Here is a 27,392-nt window from a genome sequence, read left to right on the forward strand (position 1 = left end):
TAGTATTTCTGTAGTTGAATTATTGTATCTTGTTATTATAAATTGAATCCGTAGTATAATCATAGAATAGATATTTCATATAACACATTACTCTCACCATTGTTCTTTGTGTTTGTTCAATTGAATTTGTTTAAGTCTTGAGAGTTAAGAGTGGAACGATTCCGTACTCTATATATTGCATGAATATATATGTGAGAGTAGGAAATTAATTATTGATACCATAAGAATAAGGTTAGAGTAATCTAATTGAGTTTTTACGGGTTATCACCCACCTAGTAAGACCATCATGTTAAACCCTTTTGAGCCTTACATCAAGCCATTCCTTCAAAAACCCTTTACCCTTTACCCAACTCCAGACAAGGAGTATAGCCAAAATCTTTATCAGCCATACCCATATGTTTTTTAGTATACGATGGGCACAAGGAGGAGGAAAGAGCACAAAAGGAAGATTACAAGGAAATATCAGAGAGATACAATGAAGACCATCATTATGTTCTAAGTGAAAGAAGCTAGTGGAAAACAAGCATATCCAGTACTAATCAAGGATATACCACTGAGCTAAAGAAAAAGAAAAAGAAGAAGTTGAATAGAATTGATGGAAAAGCCAAAACAAAAGAAGAATTTTCTCTGCAATATAGAATTTGAAGAAATCTTCCAAAGAAAGAAGCAAAACCCTTAGTGTTTCAGAAATAACATTTGAATCCTTTTTACCTTTCCTTCATAAACCAATACCCAAGCCAAGTTACAACCCATGACTTATCACTACAGTATAGTACGAAGTCTAGAATAGGTGAGAGGATGCTAAAGTGAAGGACCCAACACTTCATATGTGATTGACATTCTTTCCATAAGACTACTGTCATCTAGAAGTCCATTTCTCAAGGTAGTATGTGGGATGTTTGTATTCATTATTCTTTTCCCCACATACATGAGGTAAAATAGTATACCATCATCTGAGAGATTTTTTTCTGAGAGTATGACCAGTGAGGATTGAAAGTCGAGATTATCTGTCTAAAGGTAAACTAGGGATTCCGTTTCTTGGATAGGAGAGTATAGGAGATTGACTAAGTACACACATAAGCCTTGATTGATAATTTTGTCAATTTTTACTATCTCCCATTATAATCTATGAGTCTTTGCAGCAATGTAGTTAGAAATGGAGATCGTCTGTTGGAGTAAGTACTAAGTGGGTAAAGAATTTCTCTCTCTAAAAAATACTATCATTCTAGAACATGCTATTGATTGATTTTGTCGGTTATCACCTGAAACCCCTCACGAAACTATAACTTGTCCTTTTTGGGGAACTTAAAGGTTTAAAGCCTTGTTGCATATGGTAAATGCAATCGCGATGCTTGATCACATCCTAATAACAAAAATAAAATCCTAACCACTTATCTATTTTTTATCTTATTTTGCTAAGAGACTAGCAAAAGGCTAGTTGGGGGTTGTGATAAGTGCTCAAAAAGTGCATTTTAACACCTCAATTATACCTCTTCTTTAGCCATCTTAGTGAACTAATAGTACTTATAAATTATATTTTATGATTCTACAGGTGAAAAAGAGAGTTTTGTAGAATATTAGATTCGGAACATTAAGGATCACATGGGAAGCTCGTGGACAATCATAAAGAAGGCCAAGGAATTGAAGCTATTAAAGATGCGACTTAGACCTATTTTAAAGCCTATTTGGAAGCCCAAGGCAAAAGGATTTGTTGTTTGGACCAAAGCCCGCAAAAGAGGATAGAAAGATGGAGCAAAAGAGGAAAAATAGACTCTGGCCCGGCGACGCCGAAGATCATCGATCGCCCAGACGCCGACGCCGATCGCATCCGAGACATGAAGATTGTCGCCCGGACGTAGAATCGATGATCTTGTAGCCACTTCTTTCACAGTTTTGGAAATGAAATTGGACTCTGAAAGAAGTTGATTTGTATTAGGAAACAAATGGCGGTTTGGAATACTTCTAGAACTCATTGTAACCCTTATAAATAGAGGACCTAAGTGCCTCATATAATTTGCCAATTCATTTATATTCTTGTCTCCAGAACTTGAGGCAAAGAGAGATTAATAATAAAAGATTCAGTTTTAACTAGTCAAGTCTTAATAAGTTAGACTTTCTAGTCTTATATTTTTTGACTCTTCTTCTCCTCGTTCTTCGTGTTCTTCCTTCTTTATGGAAGGCTAATCTTCTCCTTCAAGGGAGAAGATGAAGTCGGTGCTTAGGATTCATTCATTCTTTCGGTTCATGGTATTCTTTAATCAGGTTAGTTCTTTTGTTTTTAGTTATTAGTTCCATTGCCCAGACTAGGGGATGGAAGTATAGATTAAGGTTTTTATTTATTGCAATCAAATATCATGCTAGTTTGGGGTTTTATTTATTGCAATTGAATGTTTGCTAGTGACATGCTTTTATTTATTCCAATTGAATATAATGCTAGAATAGGATTCTATTTATTATAATTGAATATTATACTATTATTCTATACTTTTCTTCTAGTTATGTAGTGTTTTAGAGTAAGGGAAGTATTCCTTGTGTTTGCCTTAGATGGTGATTCATTGAATAGTTGTCCAAGCTCACATAAAAGGAAAGAAGATACTAGTAACATAAACTTACGAACAACCTTGAGTAGAGTTAATTGTTAACGATGTTTCATCCAAGAGGGCATCGGCACTCGCTCGATTGCCTAATTATAGTCTACTAGTGAAAAGAACCATAAAGCAAAAAGTCACAGATCAAAGGTATCGGTGGATTCTAATCTCTTGAATTCCCTCTCTTAGATTCTCAATAGTTTAGTTCATTTAGTTTAGTTAAGCAATTTACAATATCTATAATCATAGTTTTTAATCCCTTAAACCCCCTTTCCAGTCATGTCCTTTATATAACATACACTTAAAAGTGGAACGATACCCTACTCATCCTTTACTTATTAAGGGATAATTAGATTTTGATACGCTTCTATTTTGTTCAACGACCATCATCTATCTACATCATCCATATACCAACCATCTCATACACACAAAAAGAAGCAAGGTCACTTGTGGATCCAATGGCATCCTAAAATAGCAGTGTAGGAGTTGACATCCAGGACGCTAAAGCGCGTGTTGATGCTCACTTTGTCTTTGTTCGATCCCACCGAGACGGGTAGAATGATGTCTCCGATGGGTCAGCACGAGATCCATTGAAGCCGTAGAGAGGGGCTATTGGATTGATAATGACTGACTTGGGCAAGTTCATCTCCTTGATGGTCTGATAAAAGAGGATATCGCATGAACTTCCAGGGTCGATCAGGACTCGTTTGATCAACCAGTCGCTGATTTTGACGTAGACAAGCAGAGTGTCATTATATGGGACACACACCTTGTTGAGGTCGGTCTTAGTGAAGGTGATGTCGCCTGAGCTGCGGCTAGTTATTCGTGGAACAGGTGCCACTTGGGAGGAGAATTGGTAAACCTCTTGTAGAGCGCCTACTCACGCCGTCTCTTTTTCTCCCTGGTGGACGTGACAAAGTTGTCCTGGAATGTGATCATGTTGATCATTCTATGATTCTCCCTCTCAGATGAGTGCTGGCAGCGTTCATGGTGAGATCGCTCATTGTAACGTCCCCTAGCGTGTGATCTATCTTGTTGGTGATAGCGTGGAGGAGATCGGCTTTGTTCTCGGTGGGCCATGAGTTTGTGGCGTAGGTCACCGCCGACAATATCAGTATAATGTTTGATATGTCCAGCTTCCACGAGGTCTTAAAGATAGTGCTTGAGCATCCGGCAGTTGTTGGTCTCATGGCACGTTGTTTTATGGAAAGCGCAGTACGACTTTCCTGGTGTGTCTTCTAGCCCTTTTAACTCAGGTCGGTAATAGGCTGCCATTTTTTATCTTCTCCAGTATGTAACTTGGAGATCTTGTAAGGACAACGAACTCGCATTGCGATTGCATCCTGTTCCAGACTTCTGTCCTTGCTGTCTCGGTCGCTTTTTGGAAGATGGAGCAGCATCTGAGATTGCTGCAACTTCCTCCACTGGGACATTGTCCTTTTCCAGTGACTCATGTAACTTGATGTACTTTTCCACTCGGTTGTACAAGTTTTCCAATTTCTCAAGACACTCTTTCATAAACGACCTGTATAAAAAGGTGCGCTTCTGGATAGCCTTGGTGAAGGCTAACGTGGCGAAGGACTCTTGGAGGTCGCTATAGAAAGACAGCAACTCGGCTTTGAACCATCCTAAGAAGGAGCGGAGTGATTCTTCCTTATGCTGGGATAATAGGAAGAGTGAGTCCAGGTCGGCCTTTTTGCGCTTGTTGTGGACGTAGTGGCTAGCGAACTGGTCCATTAGCTTTTCGAAGTTGTCGATGGAGTTTGGATCTAATGAGTAGAACCAATCGAGAGCTTCTTCTTTCAGGCTTGCAGGGAACAAGCGGCATTGTAGGTAGTCGAAGTCCTGTGCACTATAGAGTGTGAGGCTATGGATGTAGCAAGCTACGTGTTGACCAGGACACGTACTGCCATCAAACATCGCGAACCGCAGTTGTATGAAGTCTTAGGGAGCGGGCTTACCAAGTATCTCCGCTGTGAATGGGGATGCTCGATAAGTTTTGAGCATCTTCTGGATGATATGGGTGGCGTCTTTCTTCATTGTGCTCTGGTCGATATGCTGGGAGAGGTTGTTGATTTGCTGGTTGACCTCATTGATGCCATCTTCTACAGCGACACCATTTGGGGTGTGCGTAGCGATCTGGTCTTTTAGTGCCGCATTCTCCTGCCAGAGCAGAGTGATGTTGTCGGTCATTGTTCCCATTTGGGAAACTAGGACCTTGACTTGGTCTTGGAGGCTTTCCATGCTTCTTGGGCTTGAGTTTTTGTTTGCAGATTGATTTAGGGTTTTGTGAACTCAAGAAATCAAGTCACAAATGGCGCCAATGTAAAGGATGTTTTTGGTGATCCTTACAAGTGTAGGCTCGATCAGGGGATTGGATTGAATTGGCCGAGTTCGTATGGACGAACTGCTCACGTATCAAGTTCTCTCTCTGGGGGGGAACTTGAATCAGGTTAGGCGTAGTTCCTCATCCTCTTTATATAGGCAAGGGGTTCGCGTCTCCTGCTCTTGCACATCAGGTCAGATCCAGGTCTTCAGGTCATTCGCGAGCCATGAAGGCTAGTTAAGGACATTTATTGTGAAGCGTGCCTGAAGCTACGGTCTTGAAGGTAGTAATAAAGACATACGTTACTGACCATTGAGGCGAGGGAGAGCCTGGGAGATCGCTACTGAGAGAGGTCGTTCATGTGTAGCGAGCTCGTGTGACGAAGACTTCAGGTCATTCGGCAATTGTTTAGCCAGTCCGATTGTCATAGTACGTTGAGTCGCTATGAAGCGAGCTATGAGGACGAGGATCATAGGTCGGTTGGTATTTGTGTTTATGCTGGACACATGCCTGATATTCATTGGATGTGAATATTACTCCCTCACATCCGCCTAATCGGTCCACTGATTTTTTAATCGACTTGGGCCAAGGCAAGTCGGTTGAGCACTACCTAGACCGATTTTTAGAACACTGATTGTAACATATTAAGCACTAATAGATCCATATAATAGTACAATAGTCCAATTGATAAAACTGACACATGTAATAACCGTATGAAATTTAAGCAGCTTCATATCGTTCGTTTCACTATATATTACTCAAAAACTTGATAATTAAGTATCATGAATTTTTTGTATCCAAGCAAACCGCCATGCAATTTAGAAGAATAATTTCTAATTAGGTGATGAACTTCTATCATAAACAAAAACTAATATCACCCCTAAACACTTTTGTTCTTCAACAAAAACACATCTTAATTCTACCAATTCCAATTCGATTTTTAAACAAAAATAAATTAAGAAAAAAAATTATCTAAGTCGCCGATTACCATAGCAGATTAAAAACGTCTTAAAATTGTTGGGGACAATTTAGATATTACCTCGATTGCAAGCAAAAAAGAGAAAAACAAAAATAATGCAAACCGAATTCTTTTATTCGCTCTCTTTAAGATGTTTCGCAGCTCTGCCTTCTCTTGTGTAAGCAGTAACAGTCACGGTGTCCCCAAGAAAAAACAACATAGAATTACTCTGTCTCGATTTTTTTTGCACGGAGAAAAGATCGGTAAACTAGTACATACACTTCGATATCTTGCTCAAAACAATTTTTAAAGAGGAAAAGCAAAAAATACAAAACTCTGTTGTTGTATTCCACATCCTATTTTCTCATCTAAAAGGACCTCTTTCATATTCCAAATACCACAACAATTATATTGACATTATGGTAGATTTAATGCCTTAAAATCTTCCCAACATCCATAAAACGGCTAGTAGACTTATTAAGCATTAACTTCTCCAACAGTAATATAATGATCATATAACGGCTAGTTTTTACTAGTCGACAAAATCAGTTTCACTTAACATAAATTTAACGTGCATAAATCTATTTTAATTTTCTTAATAAAATAAATATTTTTAATTCATATTTAAAAACGCCAACCTAATTAGATTAGGAATCACATTGATATTTTGGAATCCCTGGTGATAAGAACTACCATATATGCTACCCAAAGACGACAAATTTTCCACTGCTTCTCTTAAGATTTCCTTTGCAGCTGTATAATTGCTCTTGGACAAAGACCCTAACTCTGCAACTTTGATGGTGTCCCCATACATATCACTAAAACACTTTGCTCTGTACTCAAGGATATTCTTTTCACATTTAGTAAACTTTTCATCACCTATATCCAGTCTTTTTACATCTTTTCAATATATAGTTAACAAGGTGGAATCTCGTACACTCCTTTGGAAAATAAAACTAGCATCATGTGCCTACACAAGAAACCTTTGTACTAAAAAAGATGACAAATATAAGAAACTAAAAGTTTTGAGCCATCCCACTTAATAGTCCAATAGCTAGGGGTATGAATAATGATTGTTCGTAGTCCAATAGGTGTTCTCAAAGATCATTCCTCATGCTGTTGAGGTATAATAATCATTGTTCATTGATAAGAACCCAAAATTATAGTTTTAACCCCTTAACAATATTGTTTTTTGACAAATTCTATGATTAATAAGTAAGAGTTAGTACTGCTATCGTGTTTTTATGTATTTCAGGCATTGGAGTCGAATATCTGCAGAAATACGTCCCTTTTGTGAGATAAAGGAGCAAAGGTTGGTTGCTAAGAAGTTCTATGATTAAAGGCCAAGATTCAAGGAGAAAAAACCTTTTTAAAGCCCGGTCAAAGCTAAAAAGTCAAAGTCAACGCGAGCAGAAATAGCGCACAAAAGTTAACAGAACTTCTGAAAGTCGTATCTTTGGACTCGGACATCGGAATTGGGCCTACCTTATGTCAAAACGACCGGCTTGGAAAGAGCTTTCAAATGGTCTAAGTCTTAACCCAATCAGAGGAGCAAAAGTGGATGAAAAGGCTATTGAAATCATTTCTAACTGAAAACCCCTTTGTGGACTGAAGTAATGAGGTTTTGGGCTCGATTTTCCGGCCCAAAACATGGCTCCAAGCCCCATACACGAAATTGTGGATCTAGTCTCTTCTATAAAAAGAGACTAAGGCTTAGCTCTTAAGTTACTTAGTTAATTATCCAAAAACTTAGTTCTACTTCATAAAATTAGTTTTTAGATAGATAAATCTAGTTAATTATCAATAAAATTAGTTTTTAGAGTAAGAATTTAGTTTTTAGAATCAAATACTTAGTTTAATTTCAAGTTTTAGTTTCTAATTCAATACTTCATTAACTTTAGTTTGTTTTCAATTCATAATTAGTTATTCATAATCTTAGTTCTAAATTAGTTTTAAATTCAGTTTTAATTCATTTTGAATCTTAGACTATTGTTCAATTAGATTAATAAAGTAATTATCATTTCTTCCATAATGTCTTGTTTTTATTATTCTTATTATAGAAATGATAGTTTAATAATTCAAGGCTAAAACCTCCATTAGAGGGGTTTGAGGAAGCCTTGATGAAAACTTGATTGTATTAGTGTAGAATTGGTTGTATAATATATTCCATTCTAGAAAGTAATTAGTTCACCATGAGAATGGGTTTGATTGCTTCACATGCCGATTGTTAGTTGGTAGAGATTACCATGAACAGTTAGGGATTAGAAAGACCCAATTGTTATGCAAAAACATTGTAATTCGGATTACGATAATTCTTCGTTAGTTTATTAAGTCGAATCAAGGTGGACTCAAATTCTCCTAATTCATTCTCATATTGTCAATTTAGTATTGAATTGCCGTCATTTCATTTATCGCATCTTGATTAGTTTATTCACCATCGTAGTTAATTTCAATTCCATTACTCTCACGATTTTGTTAGTTTACACGAACTAGGAAACTTCACATCTAAATGAGTTAGGAGTGGAACGAATTCTCTGCTCCAACATATTGTATTGATAACAAGAGTAGATAACTTTGATACATAAGCTGAAAATAGTTTTAGTTTTACTTACATTTGAGTTTAATTACTTATTCGTAGGTAAAACTATCGTTTTTCAAATTATCATTCATAGTCTAATATGTCTTCTCACTGATCATTCCTCATGTTTGTTAAGGTATGAATAATCACTGTGAACAATGATTATTCAATATGAACAATGATTGTTCATAGTCTAATAAGCATTCTCACTAATCATTCCTCATGTTTGTTGAGGTATGAACAATCATTGTTCATAGTCCAGTAAGGGTATGAGCAATAATTGTTTATAGTCTAATAGGCTGGTGTTCTCACCGATCATTCCTCATGTTGTTGAAGTATCATTGTTCATAGTCCAATAAAGGTATGAACAATGATTGTTCACAGTCCAATAGACCGGTGTTCTCACTAATCATTCCTTGTGTTGTTGAGGTATGAACAATGAGGGTGCATACCATTTTTTTCAAGAAAATATTCATATTGAGAGAAGATTATATTGTGCACATCTTTTTTGTCAAGGAATTCATCCTTGAAATGTTTAGTCTAAATAAATTTTAATAGAAAAGTCTCTTTCGATTCATAAAATCAGGCTTGGAGCCAAAATTACCTTAACTAACTTAACTCTCAAGGACAAAAAGGAAGAAAAAAGCACTCTCAAACCCACCTTTTTTTAATAATGGGTTAGTTAGACTTTACCCCGTTTTCAAAAATATTAGTGATACCCCCCCAATTGCAAGATCCAACGGTTACGAGATGAATTTTTTTTTTCAGATGAAGAAATCTGACCGTTGGATCACTCAAATGGGGGGAGGTATCACTAATATTTTTTAAAACGGGGGGGGGGGGTAACACTAATTGCAGAACTAGGGGTAACACTAATTGCAACTAGTAATGGGGGGGTAAGTCTAACTAACCCTTTTATAATCACTCACAAGAGCCGAATAGATTTTAGGACAAGTTTACCCCTGATGCGAAATTAAAAACTGCTCAGGTGGTAAAAGAGTCAAGTTTACCACTGACGCGAAATAAGAAAACGGCCCGACCCAACCAAAACAACCCAGTGTATATAGTATGAACAATCCTTAACTTGTTCATACCTCAACATAATATATGATTAGTGGGAACACCTATTGGAGTATATGAACAATCATTGTTCATAACTATTTGAGGTATGAACGATCACTGTTCATACCTCAATATGAGCTTGAGGTATGAACAGTAATCGTTCATACCTCAACATAATGTATGATCAGTAAGAAAACATCTATTGGAGCCTATTTGGGGTGTGAACAATCACTGTTCATACATCAATATAGTGTATGATCAGTAATAACACCTATTGGAATATGAACAATCACTATTCATACATATTTGGGATATCTTAACATGAGCTATTAACAATCACTGTTCATACTTCAACATAATATATGATCAGTAAGAATGCCTATTGGTGTGTGAACAATCATTGTTCATACATATTAGGGGTATGAACAATAACAATAATTATTGTAATTATTGTCCATACCTCAACATAAACTATGAACAATCCCTGTTCATACTTCAACATAATGTATGAGATATTTTCACTTATTTGGGGTATGAACAAACACTGTTCATACATGAGGAGGTTATACCAAAACGACAAAAAAAGTAAAATCGGAAGATACTAATTTCAAATCCGGACTATTTGTCTTTAAGGGTTATTTCACTCGAAAATTGGGTTTTCGGGTTATTTTCACCTAAAAATTGGGTTTGTTAGTGATTTTGAAAAAAAAAAAATATCCTTGAGAGGAATCTTGGCCCGAATTCTGGACCAATTCAATTAATTTTGGAACTGGAAATGGAAAACTCAAAGTTTGGGGCCACTTGTAAATTAGAGAAAAACAAACAAAAGAGACCACTCAACAAAACCACTTTGAAAGAAATTAAATAAAACCACTTAATTTGCCATGGTTGGTTTGTTCTTTGTAAGAAGAAGGAAGAAAACATTTCTCTCCCATTTACGATTTCATTTATCAAGTATCAGTCTTTCCACTCTAACCAAGTTCTCACATGGTGATGGTGTGGATTAGGAGTTCGGCAAGTTGCGATGAAAAAAAAATAAATTATAAACCAAATTTACAAATCAATTCTATTTTCATCATCTGGTATATGGGTAGTGAAACTTTCCTCCATCTGGTATTTTCATCGTCAATCTTCAACAATTGAGCTTTCATAAACAGTAATGCGGTTTTTGAAAATCGAAGAAGGTAGTTGCGAAATGGGAGCGACGATAGAGTTTGGGTGATTAAGGGCAGGGTTAAACTTGACAGCGCACGGTTTTTTGGGTTGTGCGATCGGTTTTGGGGGGTTTTGCAGTTTTGGGATGTTTTGGAGAACGAACGATAGTGGGCGGTTAAGTTCGCTTTTTAAGTTTTAGGGGTAGACTGGAGATTTCATCTACCCGGTCCTTCTGGCTTTCTCTACACTATATGATAACCGGGTATTTAGGAACCCCTCTCCACTGTCGAGTAGGCAATTTGTAATCTCCATAGTTTCTCAATTTCGAAACACCTCCCTCACAAAAATTAGAACAAACCCCCTATTTATTTATAATTTAGAAAAGTCTCTCTTATATCACTAAAATTATATAATTATCCCCAATTTCCCTCGCTAATATTAGAACAAACTCTCTTTTATTAATAATTTAGAAAAACCTTTCTAATGTCACTTAAATATCATAATTATTCCCTATTAAAAAAAATAGATGAGCCTTTTCTACATAATTACCAATTACAATTAGAATCCAAAAAAATCATGTTAACTATTGAACTCGAGGGACGGGTTTCAAGACTTTAAAACTTTAGAAAAAACAAAATAAATAATGCCCAGCATAGTTTGCATACTTGTTAAGATAAAAAGGTATTTTGACAGTCGCTCTCTGACTCTCTGTAAGTTAAATTGGCCGGATTTACATTAAAAATTAACAGTTATTTAAGATAAAACTCATTAAGAAAAACAAAATCCCGATTTCAAATTGATACTATTTCGAATCGAAATTTCTTGATGTTAGAATTTACTTGGATAAAGTCATTGGTATAGGACAATTATTATGATATTATGATTAAAGAAAACAGCACGCGCATTGTAAGCTTAGCCTATCCTGTGTATTATGTGATAATGACGTACAATGAGAGGAAAGAGGTGAATAGTATTATTTTACACACGAGATGCACGTAGAATCATTTGATTACCCATACACGCGATGCACGTGGAATCGGTGGATTTGGGAATTGAAAGAGGAAAAACTGACAAAAACGAAAAACGCAACGAAAACATCTTGAGTTTGTGTCTATATGATTTTTCTCAGGCTCGTTTACTGTTTTGGTAATCTAGTGCCTGATGTGGGCACGACCTCAGACTTTTTGGTTGATTTTGGTTTATGTAGTTGAAACTTGAAAGTAAGGTTAGACTTGGGTTAGCCTCAACGAGACGCAACCCGCCCAATTTATGCACTTATAATTCCAGGTTGGTTACAATTGGGACTTGTGTTGGCTCGGCCGGTACTAAGTTGTAATGCAAAACCTAGAATTCTCTCAACTTCACACAGTCCAAACCCAATTTACAGGCCCAAATATAGCCGTTTTTCAAATCAAAAGAACGTATCCCATATGATTCTCGTGTTCTTTGTGCCCACTAAACCTTATCCTAGTAGTGTCCTAGCTTTTGGGGGGGGGGGCGGGGTTTGACAATCGTGTCCTAGATTTTAGTTTTTTTCCTGACAAGTGAAAATCTTACTACTTTAAAGAGAATTGTCTCGTGAACAGTAGTACTTTACGATTTTATCCTTATCCGGCTTTAATAATTACGGATATGTATCTTAATGATTTTTGTAATAACGTAATTTATGGAGGGGTAAAATCATCCATTTCCACAGTGAAATTCAGACGCTTCTCCCTCATTTTAGCACACTACCATTAGTTTTGTTTAAAATTACAAAATTACCACTAACCGAATTTTGTATTTTTGTGCTGCCCGGCCTAACCGAGCTGACCGCACACATGGCGTAATACATTCCCCTTATTTTTTCAGTCATTTTCGATATTGCCACTGACCAAATTTTAAACTTTTGTGCTGCCCGGACCAAAAGCTGACCACACACGTGGTGACTGGCACGTGCCAGTGTACTAGTTTTATTAATAACAAGTTTTACAAATAATTAAAACAAGCGTGTAACAAGCTGCATCACTAGTCCTTTCTTAATGGCAAATCATATTCTTCTAAATACAAACTCGTTAGAACCAGTTATCATTGTCATAACTTTCTGCACACGGTTTTAGTTGCAGGAAAAGTAAACGATAATCTATAAATGGGCAATAAGATCTTTCACCAATCAATGATTTGCCGGAACTAAGAAACTTGATTTCACCATTGCAAACCTTTAAAACTAGTTTATTACAAGCACTCTGCACGTTTCTTAAAGTGATAGTTTAACTATTTCAGAAGGTGTGGTAAATGGGAAAATTAGGTTTAAGTGTTTAACTAGAGAGAAATTTCCTTCAAACTAGCGTATTACACGCACTTTGTGGATTTTTTAATTTGTAACTCAATGTTTTCTAAATATATATTTATATCTATATCTATATTTTAAGAGTGCTTCTTCAATGTGTATCATATTGAGTAGACTCAATGAGCACAATTTGTTACCTTTCATTTGGCATCTTTTTCATTGAGATTTGAGTTTTTGTGAAAATTTTCACTCAAAAAAATTTGCCTTTTGTGCAATACATCCTCAACCCTTGGTTTGAGTGGATGAGGGGTGTGGATAGGTGCACATTGAGTGCATTTAACTTTTGGGGCATTGAAGAAAATGTCATATTTAATAGTAAAGCTCCCACAAAGGGTATTTTTCGAGCTCTATTAAATTTACATCACCACTTAATAAACAAGCCTAAAACAGGAATCTTTTTTTCCTTTTAAAAAAACAACTTAAAACGGGAATCTATTCTTCCTTTCAAAACTCCTATTAAAACGGAAATTTCTCTCTTCTATTGAAAAGGAAATTTCTAGCACTTCTAATTAAAACGGAAATTCTTATCATATTAAAACAGGAATCACATTTTTAAATTAAGTCGGCTTTTATAATGGGATCACTCCCTCAACTAAAAACGGGTTTTTAAAGCACAATTAAAATGATTTGTTAGGAAATTAAAATGGGATAGCAACTAAAACGGGGATGTCTTTCCCTTATTAAAACTATTTGCTATGAAATTTATATATGTATAGTAATGATTATTGAGTAAGTTTTCAAAAGAGTTGGTGCGTATGTACAGGCCTACAAGCTAGTTTTAATATTAAAACCTCGCACCCAATGTATTTTTCAAGTTCTATTAAAATTTTATATCATCTTCTATTGAAACGGGAATTCCCCGCCGTGTTGAAAAAGAGAAATTCTAGCACTTCTAATTAAAAAGGAAATATTTCTCCTATTAAAATGGGAATCACACTTCTATATTAAATCAAACTATTAAAATGGGATATCTCCCCCAATTTTAAAAATGGGTTCCAATAAAAACAATTTGTTAGGAAATTAAAATGGTTAGCAACTAAAATAAGAATCTTCTTCTCCAATTAAAACGATTTGTCATGAAATTTCTATAGGTATAATCATATGATTATTGAGCAAGTTTTCAAGAACTTGTGCGTATGCACTTATTAAAGCTCACACCCAATGCATTTTTCAAGCTCTATTAAAATTCCACATCTTTTCGTATATTAAAACTAACGATAATTTCTACCCTATTAATTAAAAAAGAAATTCTAACACTTCAAAATTTAACGGAAATTCTTCTCCTACTAAAACGAGCATCACACTTCTAAATTAAGTTAACTATTAAAACATGATTCTCTCCAATTAAAACATAATTAAAATAATTTGTTAAGAAATTAAAACAAGAATTTTTTCTCCAAACAATTTGTTAGGAAATTGCTATATGTTTTAGTCATGATTCCTTATCAAGTTCGTAAAAGAGTCAGTGGGTAACTGGGTATGCACGGCCTACATTCTAGATTTCTAGTGCTACTTTATAGTTTATACTTTATAATAAGGTACATGCATACGTGTGAAATATATGCAGAAAAAGAATTAATACATGAACATCATGTGGACCAAGAGACCTCTATAATTGAGTTTTTCTATATTACGTACGCAGAAACAGTATATATAATCTTTCACTCTGACTCACTCATTGATCCCTTTTCATTCCCCACTCTAAATCACGTATATGCAAAATCCCAATCTTCACCGATGCACAATCCCACTCTTAAGAAATGGATACGAACTTCAACACTTCCGGCGCCTATCATTGTTAGTTTCATCGTTATCCTTCTCTTCTATTTCTTTAAGAAGAGAAGCAGTAACATGATCAAGACCAAGAAGGCGCCTGAGGTAGTGGGAGCATGGCCTGTAATTGGACATCTCAATTTATTGAGTGTTCCTAAACCTGCTTATATAGTGTTGGGCGAACTAGCTGATCAATATGGTCCCGCATTTAGTATCCAATTTGGCATGCATCCAATACTGGTGGTAAGTAGTTGGGAGCTGGTGAAGGCCTGTTTCACTACAAATGACAAATTCTTTTCCAGCCGTCTAGTTAACAAAGCCATCAAATACATGTTCTATGATCAGAAGACTATTTCATTTGCACCTCACGGGCCCTACTGGCGTGAGCTTCGTAAGATGATAACTCTTAATCTTTTATCCAATGAACGCCTCAAAATGCTCAAGCACCAAAGGATTTCAGAGATGGATGCTTGTTTAAAAAAGCTGTACGAATTGTCAACGAAAAGAAAAGACGAGAACGCAGGGGTATTGGTGGATATGAGTAAATGGTTTGGCGACATTTCCTTTAATGTGGTTACCAGAATTGTAGCGGGAAAGCATATTTTTGGGCCCAAAACTGAAAGGTACAAGAACGTGATGGAAGAGGCGCGCTGTCTTATGGACGTCATGGTTTTTTCCGATGTAATGCCATATTTAGGATGGTTGGATAGGTTGCGAGGAGTGGACAGCGAAATAAAGCGGACGGCCAAAGAATTGGATTCTGTTCTTGAGAGCTGGGTGGACGAACATCGTCAAAAGAGGGTGTCAATCGCAGCTGGAATCGGACGCATTGTAAACATAACAGAAGAGGAGGAAATAGATTTTATAGACATTATGTTGTCAATTATAGCGAAGAACAAGCTACCAGGTGACGATCCTGGTACTTTAATAAAGGCTATTGTCCAGGTATGTGAATCAAACTCTGATTTTAGTTATGTACAAGCCGTGCACACACCAACACATAATTTCCTTTCCTCCAAAAAGAAGTGTCATGGACAGATGAAGTATCATGTCGCAGTCCCGTCTCACTACTATGTTAACCGAATTAAATGCAAGTGATGTAAGAGGAGAAGTCTATGTAAGATTCTAATTTCCTAATGGCAGGTAAGGGTCTGCCTAACCCTATAAACCTTTTTCAGAAAATATATATGCTACGTGCTAGGCACATGTTCATTAATTTGGCACATATGTTCTGCCTCTTAGTTCAGCTGAAATAGTTGACCAAACCAAAAAGTAAACATGATTAAATTTGTAAATATGCAAAAGTATATGGGCAAAACTATATTAAATCAGGCAAAAAATGACGACATGATTGAGAAATATATAAAAAAATATTAAAACACTATTGCAGGACTGTAGATGAGGAGCGCGATTATTAAAATATTTTAGATATATATGTTAAGAGCAACCCACCATGTCTATTGGGTCGAAGTGGTCAAACACCCCTGTTATTATTGGTCATTTAGTTTTCTTTTCTTTTTTTTTATTATAAAAGTTACGGGTTTAGGCTAACCAGAACTTGTATTCATCTACTAAAAGATTACATCTCCTCATAGAGGTCCACAAATTAAAATTTGTGAACGACAACCTAGAACCTAAAATCGAAACAAGAAAATTACAACCACCACATACAATGGCAGAGTGAGGAATTTGAGTGAGGGTTAGCCACACCAAAAATAAAAATAATAAAATAATAAATATTGTCAGAGTGTTGTTTTCATTAGTATTTTGAATCTTATTGTATGTAAATCTTCAAATCACAAAAAATATACACAAAAGACTAGCTAGATTACTTAAGTGAAGAGAAATCACACGGACACACAAGCTAAATGCTTTAGGAACTCTGTAAATTTTCTAAATAAATAATAAAAAATGCGAAACTTTAGACGGCAAGTCGAGGGGTATTGGAAAAGGGTACCCTTGGAAAAAAGCAAATTAAATTAATTTTTGTCATCACTCAACTGAAGATAAAAATTTTACAATGCCCATAATTTAGCTTTTAGTGGGGTTTTTTTTTTCATTCTATCATTGAATCCATTCTACAATTCAAAAGCTAAATTCATTAATAAACATTCCAAAACAAAAATCTAGAAAAAAAGAAATTAAAAACCAATTAATCTAATATTATCATGGAATCAATAGATCAATTGAATTAATAAGCAACACAATTTTTAAAGGTATTGTATAAAATGTTGGGTTAATTAGACTAAACCCCCAATATATATATATATACCAGTTTAGATTAAACCCCCTATTGTTTAAATCATTAGACTTAAATACCCATTCTGGTTGACGTCTCACTTAATTTCATAAATGCCCCTATTATTTATTTTCCTTGATCACTCTCCTACTCCAATTTTGCTAACATTACCACCATATCTATACAAAATTATAACCCAAGTACCAATAATTTGAAACGATGCCTATTTCATAAATTGTTCAAACTATATTGTAACCCATTCTACTCATTATTATCTTTATGCTACAATTCAATTGATTGTGATAAATGGCCATCATCTTCAGCATGCATTATAGCATGTTGTCCTTCCTAAATACAACGTTTAAAACTTCTTGCACTATCTATCTTCCAATTCAAAAGAGCCCCACATCGTTAGGACTCAAATCTAACTTGCATAATTAAAAAATATGAGAATATATATGTAGTGATATTAGTCTTTAAAGCCATTGCTAGAAATTGGTTTAGAGAAGTTGGAAATGGGGTTAAGAGTGAAAGAATAATTGGTGGGGTGGGGAGGAATTCAAAATGTGTGATTATTGAGTTTAAGTATTTTGAATGGAGAATCTATTCAAAAAGTTGGTGGGAGGATTTTAAGGAACAAAAATAGAAGTGAGCTATCTTGAAACGGAATATTTTAATTTTAATCAAAACTACCTCAATCCAATTTGTTTTGGACTAATAATAAGAAGATAATTGAGTATTTGGAGGATGAAATTGAGTATTATTGGGTTTACTTTAGGTTGGGTACATTATTGGTGTTGGGGTTATGGGATTTGGGCTGTGATTGATTATACTGTGGAATCAAGTTGGGGAGTTTGAGTGATCAAGGAAGAAGATGGAAGGGTCAAATATAATAGGGGTAGTTATGGAATTAAGTGAAATAACAACCAGAATGGGTTTTAAGTCTAATGATTTAAACAATAGGAGGTTTAATCTAAACACATACATACTTTGGGGGGTTTAGTCTAATTAACCCTAAAATGTTATATAAAAAGTTTTTTAAACGGAACCTACCCCTATCGAAGGATTGGAAAGTTATTAACAATTTAGAAAACTTGCCAACGAAAAGTGGGAAAAACTCCTCTAATAAATTAGATTGGAAACTTGCCAATAAGTATTGATAGAGTTATGAAAATAAATGTAGAATATGTCTCTAAATAAAAAAATTTCAAATATTAGAATGTCTCTAAGGCCTCCAATGGTTTGGTGCACTATCCCACCAAACCACAATAGTATAGTGGATAGAGTTAGCGGGTTAGCGTTTCCAAAGCCAATGGTTTTTTTAACAGCCACCAGTACCAATTTCGTATAGGAAGGTTTTTTTTTTTTTTTTTTTTTTTTTTTTTTTTTTTTTTTTTTTTTTTTTGGTTGGACTCTCAAAGGTGTGTGGAAAAAAAATTTAAAAATTCTAGCCGCCACATAGTGTGGCGTGTGGCTTAGATTTCTTCTACCCGCCACTCATACGGCATGTAGACTTCATGCTATCTCGTTAAAACTAGCGTTATAGATAGGTAAACTTATACTAATAGTGTTGGCAGGTTAGCGTTTTGACGCACCATTGGATCAGAATTCCGTGATATTTGGTGTTTGGCCGCACCATTGGACTTAGCCTAAATACATTAAGAAGAATATGTTGGAAACTAAAAAAAATTGAAATTTTAAGTAAGGGGCGAGGGTTTTTGTTTTTGGATTTTGGTAAGGTAAGTTACCAACTAGGTCACAAAATCATCTTTTGTGTATATATACATAATGGTTTTTATAAAGACACCACTTATTTTATCAAGGGCTGCCTACACCCAAAACAAAACCAAACGGATCCTAAGACCAAATGGGCACCATTTGAAAATTGAATAAACACCACTTAAGATATATATTGATTTTGATTAGTTTGGTTTCATTTTGTGTTCCATTGAATCATTGTGTCTTTTATTTTCAATGTTAAAAAAATTCAAAACTTTAATCATCTTCCATAAAATTGAACGAATGGAATATTCAAATGCGTGATTGAATAATTTCATTAAAAGTTTTGCTTTGATTTCAATTGTAATAAATTAATAATGTACTATATAGAAAAGAATATGGATTTGATTCGTAAATTATTATGAGATTGCTTATTTGTTTTCGTGTTAGAGTTCCTTCAAACTTTGATAAATTTTATAATTCAATTATTTTGTTTTAAATAAAATAAATAAATAAATGAGTATCTTCAATTAGTGATAAATTTCATAAATCATTATTGTTTGATTTTGAATATTAGAAAATTTTGTAAAAGAAAAATTGTGTTTTTGATTATTAAAAAACTATTTTTAAATATTATTGTTTTCAGTCCTAATGCTATGACCCGTTTGTTTTGTAATAGTGTGTGGTGCCCTTGGTAAAATCAGTGGTGTCTATATGAAAACCCATATATAACTTGGAGGTCCTGCAAATCCCAATGAAGTGGTGCAACTCCTAGCGAATCCAGTGATCTACAATCCAATACCAAAATAAACATGCCCATGGTTTGCTTCATTGCTTAATTTTCGTACTTTATGATCTTTTAATAGAATTTTTTTAAATTGTGCAGTTACTGCAAAACGAATGCTAATTAGTAGCTTTATCTACCATAATAATAGACAATCTTAGACATGGATCTCAAAAATTCCCTAAATGTGTGTATGGTGCAGGAAATGTACCTTGCTGCGTGGGACAACACAACGGTGACTCTTACATGGGCCTTGTGTTTGTTACTAAACAATAAGCAGGTGCTGAAAAGAGCTCAATGTGAATTAGATGCACAAGTTGGGAAGGAGAGACAAGTAGAAGATTCAGACATTAATACTCTTCCCTATATCCAAGCCATTGTTAAAGAATCAATGAGATTATACCCACCAGGACCAATAATCGAACGGGAGACTACTGAGGATTGTGACGTTGGTGGCTTCCGCATCCCAGCAGGTACACGACTATGGATCAACTTATGGAAGTTACAACGAGACCCAAATGTGTGGCCTAACGACCCCCAAGAATTTCAACCTGAAAGATTTCTCAATGGCCATGCAGACATTGATATGAAGGGTCAGCATTTTGAATTAATTCCATTTGGATCGGGTAGGCGTATGTGTCCCGGTGTCTCATTTTCTCTTCAAGTCATGCATTTGGTGCTTGCTCGAATTATTCACGGATTTGAGTTGAAGACCCCAACAGATGCAGATATCGATATGTCTACAACACTAGGAATGATAAGCTGGAAAGCAACACCACTCGAAGTACTCCTGACTCCACGCTTCCCGTCTGTGTTTTATATGTGAAGTACCGCAGAAATATAATCTCAGTGTAAATTAATTTTTCCGTAGTCATTTTCCTTCTGTTGATTTTGGATGTAATATGAATACTGTAATAAATTTTCAATTGATGTGCTTCACCATTCTGCATAAATTGAGCAGTTCTTGCCTAAAGTAAAGTTCGTGCACGCCCAACTTTTTCTTTTTTTTTGATAAGCTGAAAATTTATTGATGCAAATGCCATTACAAAATATATGTTACATGAGAAGAGGTGCCAAAACTGCCCTCAAACCCGCCGCCAGACCTCTCCCTATGAGTTGAGAAATTCCTCAAAATAAGGCCTTCACTGATTTGAGAGCAGGGCAAGCATTTAAGGGTAGGGTAAGGTCCTTGACCTCAAAGCTCCGGCCTAGCCCGCAGCTTCATCTATAACTAACAATTTTTAGTTTGAGGGAAATAACAGTTATTGAAATTCATTTCGTCTATACGGATAAAAAAAAGAACTTGTTCATTGCAGAGATTGAGGGTATAAGTTAGCAAAATTCTTGGTTGATCCCTCTTCTATGAAAAGTGAAACGAAGGGGACAACATGTTGGTAGAGTCTCTTGGGCTTTGGAGACAAAGTTACCTCTTGTATTAGCTAGCAATGGATGAGTTGCGTCCGTGCAAGCTTCCGTGTGCAAAAAGCTCTGAAGGAATCTCGAAAGAAACGTTTTGTTAAGAAGCATCCTGCTATGAAGAAAACGTACTCCAAATAAGGTTGTTGCTCCGTGAAAAGCTCCAAAGTTGCCTTTTGCTCCGAAGATGCTCACATGTGTCTATAAGGATCCTAAAATACCTAAAAGAGAAAATTGCAATTAATTGGTATTTAATAAAAGATCACTCCAAAATATATATGGAATTTAAATCTTACATCCCCTCCTTTCAAGTCATCCAGCTCCTCTTACCGAAATCAACTTTGCGACCATATCGCCTATCGCCTGCATTGCCCCAAGGAGCCACTTTTTCATGAGTGGCATGTCTATAGTGTATTCATAATTAAGTCATACCTCAACCAAAGCTACAAAACATCGAAAAAATAAAATAAAAAGTATTTCAACACATACCTTAACCAACGCTACAACCACAAAATTGTTTTATAATGACCTAGTTGCTTGTACAAATACGCTCCGCCAAACATACCCCAAACAAAATCTTCCACTTTTTCCAAATCCAACAAAAACTTTATGTATGTATGCCATAAGTATTTTATCCCCAAACTTATTTGGGAAAAGTACACAATCAAGCGGATATAATAGATAACCCCTCACACAATTATCAATGATTTTGATGTCTTCACTATTTTCCTTTCCCGCCAAAATAGATCAAACCCACTCCAAATACACAGCCTTACCACCACCACCACAATCGCCCAACTCATCATCTATCTTGGCTTATGTTTACAGCAGAAAACAACCATGTAGTAATTGTTTAGCATCTGCCACGCTAATATTGACTGACCTAACCAACGCTTCTCCCATAATCGAAAGCCCATTAAGATATTTAATATCATCCAAAGTGATTGTCATCTCTCCGAATGGGAGATGGAAGCAGTTTGTCTCACAATGTTACCTCTCAATGAAAGCACAAAGAACGACTCTATTAACATACCGATAGGTGTGCATCAAAGGTGAAAGGCCTAACTAATCTATGTTGGCGACTTTTCAAAACATCTTCGTAGTGTTGGTGATTTTTCAAAACTCCGCGCTCCTACAACATTCACATTTTCTCATTACAACAAACACAAATGAGTTATTTATTGCACAAGTAACTCACATTTCCCAACCAAACAAGGAATGATACATGCTCGTAATACCACCTCAAAACAAAACCCTTATCATTTGTCTTTAGGCCTCTAGGAATTCGAAATGGAGCCCCTTTAATTTGGAAAATTATTTTTTTAGATTGGTAACCTAGGGTTCGCTCTTCTTCTTTTTCAATAAAAGTCGTGACTAAACAATAAAAACTTCTTGAGAGTCTTCTGGAAAGTCTATAAAAGAGCTTTCTTTCAAATTTTCTTCCTCATAAACACTTGGATTTTCTTTTTCATTCACGTTCTTATACATGTTCTTTGATTGGACTGTTTAGGGAAATGAGCAGTCTAAGGGTTTTTGTCGGCTTTTGACAGCTTTGTAGCACTAGGTTGTATTTGTGACGCCTTTGCGCCTTCAATTTTAGGAGGCAACACTGCAAAATCAAAATTATACAATCATGTTTTATTCTTTAACAAACTTGACATAATAAATAGTATAACTGGTATCACGTAGGAACTAATAATAATAATAATAAATATTCGCGATATAATATTTAGCACAAAATGCAATGGTATCCATTTCGTTTCAATGAAACCAAGTGAAAAAATATTTAAACAAAAAAAGGCCATTTTAGATATTTTGTCAAGCATCTGGCGCACATCATCAAACTTATATTTCAAACCAACAAAATCAACAAAATTCATTGACACAGTCTCAAAGTTCTTTTACCTATTTAATCAAACAAACAATACACTTTACAATCTTTTAAATCCAACCTTGAACCAAGTAATGATCCCATACCCTGAATTAGATAACATAAAAAGAAGCAAAATACTGTCAAGAAAAGTAAAGGTATATTCACGTAAAGTAATATAATTAAATCCATTTTATCAAACTAAAAGAAGATTGCATATGTCAAAAAACTTGAACATTTATTTCCATATCAAACAAGTAAACAACCCCAAACCAAGAACAAAATTGTAGTACAAACAATTCGAAAAGCTAAAAATTGAAGCCCTATGCCCCTATTATTATTATTTTTTTCGATAATTACCCGTCATATTAATATTAAGCTGAAATCAAAGAAATAACACCATCCATAGTCCAACAGGGAGGAGAACTGATAGCAGCATAATGTAGAGCCCATTTACAGAGTTCATCAGCCTCCCTGTTGTTAACTCTTCTAAACCAAAAGAACAAAATATTACATAAAGAGCTTACATAGTATTTGTTTCGGCAATAACCTGCTTTAATACAACGAGAGCAAATGATAAAGAATGCACTAAGAAATAAAGGAAATTGATGTTGGGGGAGATGAAACTGAACCAAGATAATGGCTGCCTACGTACCCAAGATCTACTCTCTAGGGATCAAGTTTCAACGTAGTTCACATTATGAGAAAAATGATTTTTATATGACTGAAGAGGTTGAGTCCTAAGAGGATTGTGTTTATTTGTGTCACAAAAATTGTTATCTCTTTGAACTTTTATTCTTATCGTTTTACAATAATGAACCTCAACATATTCTTAAATAGACCAGTTATTGAGTGTAGCTAGGATTAAGCCCTTGGACTTAATTGATTTGGGCTAGATCCGTGGGCTTAATGAGCCACAAAGTGGGGGTCTATACATTGCCCTCTCTTTGGTGGATAGGCAAAGCCAATGTGGCAAAGAAGTTAATATAGAAAAAAGAATATAAGAACATCGATTTAAAATAAAAAAAATAAAATAGAATAAATGTTACCAAGTATTGGCATGCGTAATCTCATTGTCAAAGGCGACAGTAGGCGATGACAGGACACGAAAATGAGTGGCGACAAAAGACGGAAATAATTAGCAAAAATTATTGGCAGACGTTATTAGCGGAAATAATTAGCGAAAATTATTAGTGAAAATTATTGGCGGAAATAATTGGCGGAAGATATGAGCAAAAATTATGGGTGGAAATAATTGGCGAATTTTTTTGGCGGAAGGTATTAGCAAAAATTAGTGGCGAAAGTTATTTGCAAAAGGAGGCGGAAATAAGTGGCGGAAATTTATGGGCAGAAATAATGTCTTAACTTAATAGATTGTGTGGGGTCGGCTAAAAGGCTAAAAATAAGAGAATTGTAAAAGTAATAATATGGGTTTGGAACTTGTGTGGTTATAAGAAGAAACAAATGAAATAGGTAAAAGAGTAGTAGGACCTGCCTAGATGCTTTGTTTTATGTACTCTTGTTTGACCGGCCTTGATAAGTAAAAGTGACAACTGGCCCAATTTCGGGGAAAAGGAAGTCTAGAGGACACTAATTTTGTAAAGTAACTCACAACACCAAATTCTAGCAATTAGTAACCCACGATTTCAAATTTAGTAACCCTCAAGGACAAAATAAGTTGGCCCGACCCTTTTACTTTTTTTAAATGTCAGTTATACCCTTCCGTGAAATTTTCCATTTTTTTAAAATACCAATTTAACCCCTCCGTGTTATATTTAAAGCAGAGAAATTTTCAAACTCAGAAACTACTTTACACTGCGCGCTGTGTTTTTAGTGGAGAGCGAAGATCGAGTTATTTCTTCAAATCTATCGCGACACCAGGTTTCAATCGATTTCATCTAAAAAGGTTTGTTCTATATGATTTCAATATGAGGTCCAATAATCTATAAACTTGATTTATATGTTGAGGGTATACTTAAACTTGAAATCGTATTTTGAAATCATAAAATGTTATGATTTGTATACCATTGAGATTGTTTATGATTGATGATCGATTTTTATGCTATCGGCTTTGTTTTGATTGAGGTTGTTTTATGATTTAGATTTTTCTTATTTTTTAGATCAGATCTATTTTAGGAATGTTTATGTTTTCTTTGTTCATAGTTTAATATAGTATGAAGATGTATTGTTCATAGTCTAGAATGGGTATGAATACTCATTGAACAAATATTATGAACACTTATTGTTCATAGTCTAGTTGAGTATGAACAATGTATGTTCATACCTCTCTGAACATTGAATGTTCATACCCAAGGACTATGAACATCAATTGTTCAACTTATGTTCATACCCAAAAGAGTATGAACATTGAATGCTCATACCCAATCAATGTTCATACCCAAGGACTATAAACATTGAATGTTCATACCCAATGTATGTTTATACCTCTCTGAAGCATTTCGAATGATCATAGTATTTTGTTTTTATTGTGTACATCTCCTGAATTACATTTTTATTGTGTTTTTGTGGGTTGAATTTTGTAGTTATACATGGAATTTAGTGTGATTGAAGTTTTTTGCTATAATGGCGGTACTTTGTCCTTTCGTTTTGGGTTGGATTCTTCGATTGATGTTGTTACACGCAAGGTGTGTGAGAAGTGGCTTGATTTAGGATTAAAGAGTTTTTCTATGTGTTTCTCCCGTGATGCAAAAGAGAATTTGATTGAAACGGATGGGGATTTGCGATCCTTGGCTTGCTATTGTTATGGCATGAAGATTGCAACTGTGGAGATTAAAGTAAATGTGTGTATGAGTTCAATGAGTAGCTATAGTGGTGCAAGTACATCAAGTTCATCAAGTTCATCGAGTTGTTTACTTGGTGGTGAGGTTATTGGTCATAAACCTTACAAGTCTGATTTTTGGTGGCGTAACTTTGATGGTGGTGTTGGGCAGAGATTTGCTTTAGGTGCTCCTGAGTTTAGATGTAAATTGATAGAGTACTCTATTGTGAGTGGTTACAAGTATGAGTTGATCAAGAATGATGATTTCGTGAGTGTATTTGCGGTTTGTCGTCGGAAGAATAATGAGCTAAATTGTCAATGGTGTATCCACTCTTTCGAGAGTTGTGGTTATTTTGAGAATAAGAAGATTAATCTCACACACACTTGTGGTTTTGCAGTTAAAGACTATGACCATCCACCTCTCACTTCTTATCTTGTGAAGACGCATATTCTTGATTTTGCGAGAGATAAACCAGATTTGACATTTGGAGATATTACCGCTTTATATACTCGTGAGTACGGGCATAGTATTTCAAAGCACATAGCTTATGCGGGTAAGAAGTTGGCACTGAAGGAGTTGTATGGTGATGTTGCCCTGTCTTACAATGACCTGTTGTGGTATACGGAGGAGTTGAAAAGAAGAGATCCTGGGAATATTGTTGAACTTGAAGTTAACAAGGAGAGTGAGAAGTTTGAAAGGGTGTTTGTTGCTTTTGAATAAAGTATTCATAGTTTTAAGTTTTACTGCCCGATGGTGTATTTGGATGGAACATTTTTGAAATCTGATTACAAAGGGTGCTTGCTGGCTGCTACTGCAAAAAATGGAGATCAAGGTAGTCTCCTAATTTTACTACTTGCATTTTATTAGTTTTAATTTTGTGTTTGGTCATGAACAATCATTGTTCATAACTATTTTGGAGTATGAACAATATGTGTTCATATGAACAATCATTATGCATACACATTTTTGTGTATGAACAATCAATGTTCATAAACTCTGTATCACATAACATTGATGCTTCAAGTTATCTCATATTTTGTTTTTTTTTTTTTTTTTTAAGGATTGTTCCCTCTTGCTGTTGGTGTTGTTGACATTGAAAATGATTCCAATTGGTATTGGTTTCTTGATATGTTTAAGAAGGCTTTTGGGTATGAGCGGAGGTATACGTTTTGAGTGTTAGGCATCATGGTTTGCTTGTCAACATTCCTATTGTATTTCGTGATTCCTATCACTCTTTTTGCTTGTGGCATATGGAGAACAACCTTATAACATGTTTGTCGAAGTCATGTGGTATAACAAAAGTGTTGGTTGCATTATTTAAGAAATGTGCTTATGCTGCCACACATGAGAAATTTGAGGAGCACATGGCTAAATTCAAGGAAATTGGTGGAGATGCAATTTCTAACTTTCTTAATAAGGCGCCTTATGAGTACTGGGCTAATGCGTACTTCTGTGGGGCCCAATATAGTGAGATGTGCTCTTCTTTGGCGGAGTGTTTCAACAGCTGGATAGATAAAGAGCGGCATCTTCCTATCACAGCCATGTTAGATGGAATTCGGATGAAGATGATGAAGATGGCGTCTGCCCGGAGGATGGAATGCAAGAATTAGAAAAGTTTTCTTTGTCCTAAAATTGAAGCAAAGTTGCTTGAGAGGACTGATAAAATGGGAAAACCATAGTTTTACCTACGCATAAGCGATGAAACTCAACGTAAGTAAAACTAAAACTAGACGATGCTATTCTATGTTATCAAAGTTTTCTACTCTCTTATCAATGCAATATAGTTGGAGTAGAGAATTTGTTCCACTCCTAGTC

At 35.3% G+C, this 27,392-nt stretch overlaps 1 protein-coding gene and 1 long non-coding RNA gene across 2 annotated transcripts; one reads left to right on the top strand and one right to left on the bottom strand.

Moving 5' to 3' along the window:
* The first annotated feature begins 14,612 nt into the window (after positions 1-14,612).
* Positions 14,613-20,464, top strand: LOC147514393 (methyltetrahydroprotoberberine 14-monooxygenase-like). Its single transcript, XM_086582794.1, has 2 exons — positions 14,613-15,714; positions 19,714-20,464. The coding sequence occupies exons 1-2, from the start codon at positions 14,734-14,736 to the stop codon at positions 20,335-20,337; spliced, it is 1,605 nt and encodes a 534-aa protein (XP_086438920.1). The 5' UTR covers positions 14,613-14,733; the 3' UTR covers positions 20,338-20,464.
* On the bottom strand, positions 14,677-21,319 carry LOC147514394 (uncharacterized). The gene is made up of 2 exons (XR_015207808.1): positions 21,224-21,319; positions 14,677-21,148 (listed from the first exon to the last, which is right to left on the bottom strand). It is a non-coding gene; the product is annotated as an uncharacterized LOC147514394 (long non-coding RNA).
* Between the last annotated feature and the right edge of the window lie 6,073 nt (positions 21,320-27,392).

Source organism: Coptis chinensis, chromosome 2, assembly GCF_015680905.1.
Source record: "Coptis chinensis isolate HL-2020 chromosome 2, ASM1568090v1, whole genome shotgun sequence".
Classification (NCBI taxonomy): Eukaryota; Viridiplantae; Streptophyta; class Magnoliopsida; order Ranunculales; family Ranunculaceae; genus Coptis; species Coptis chinensis.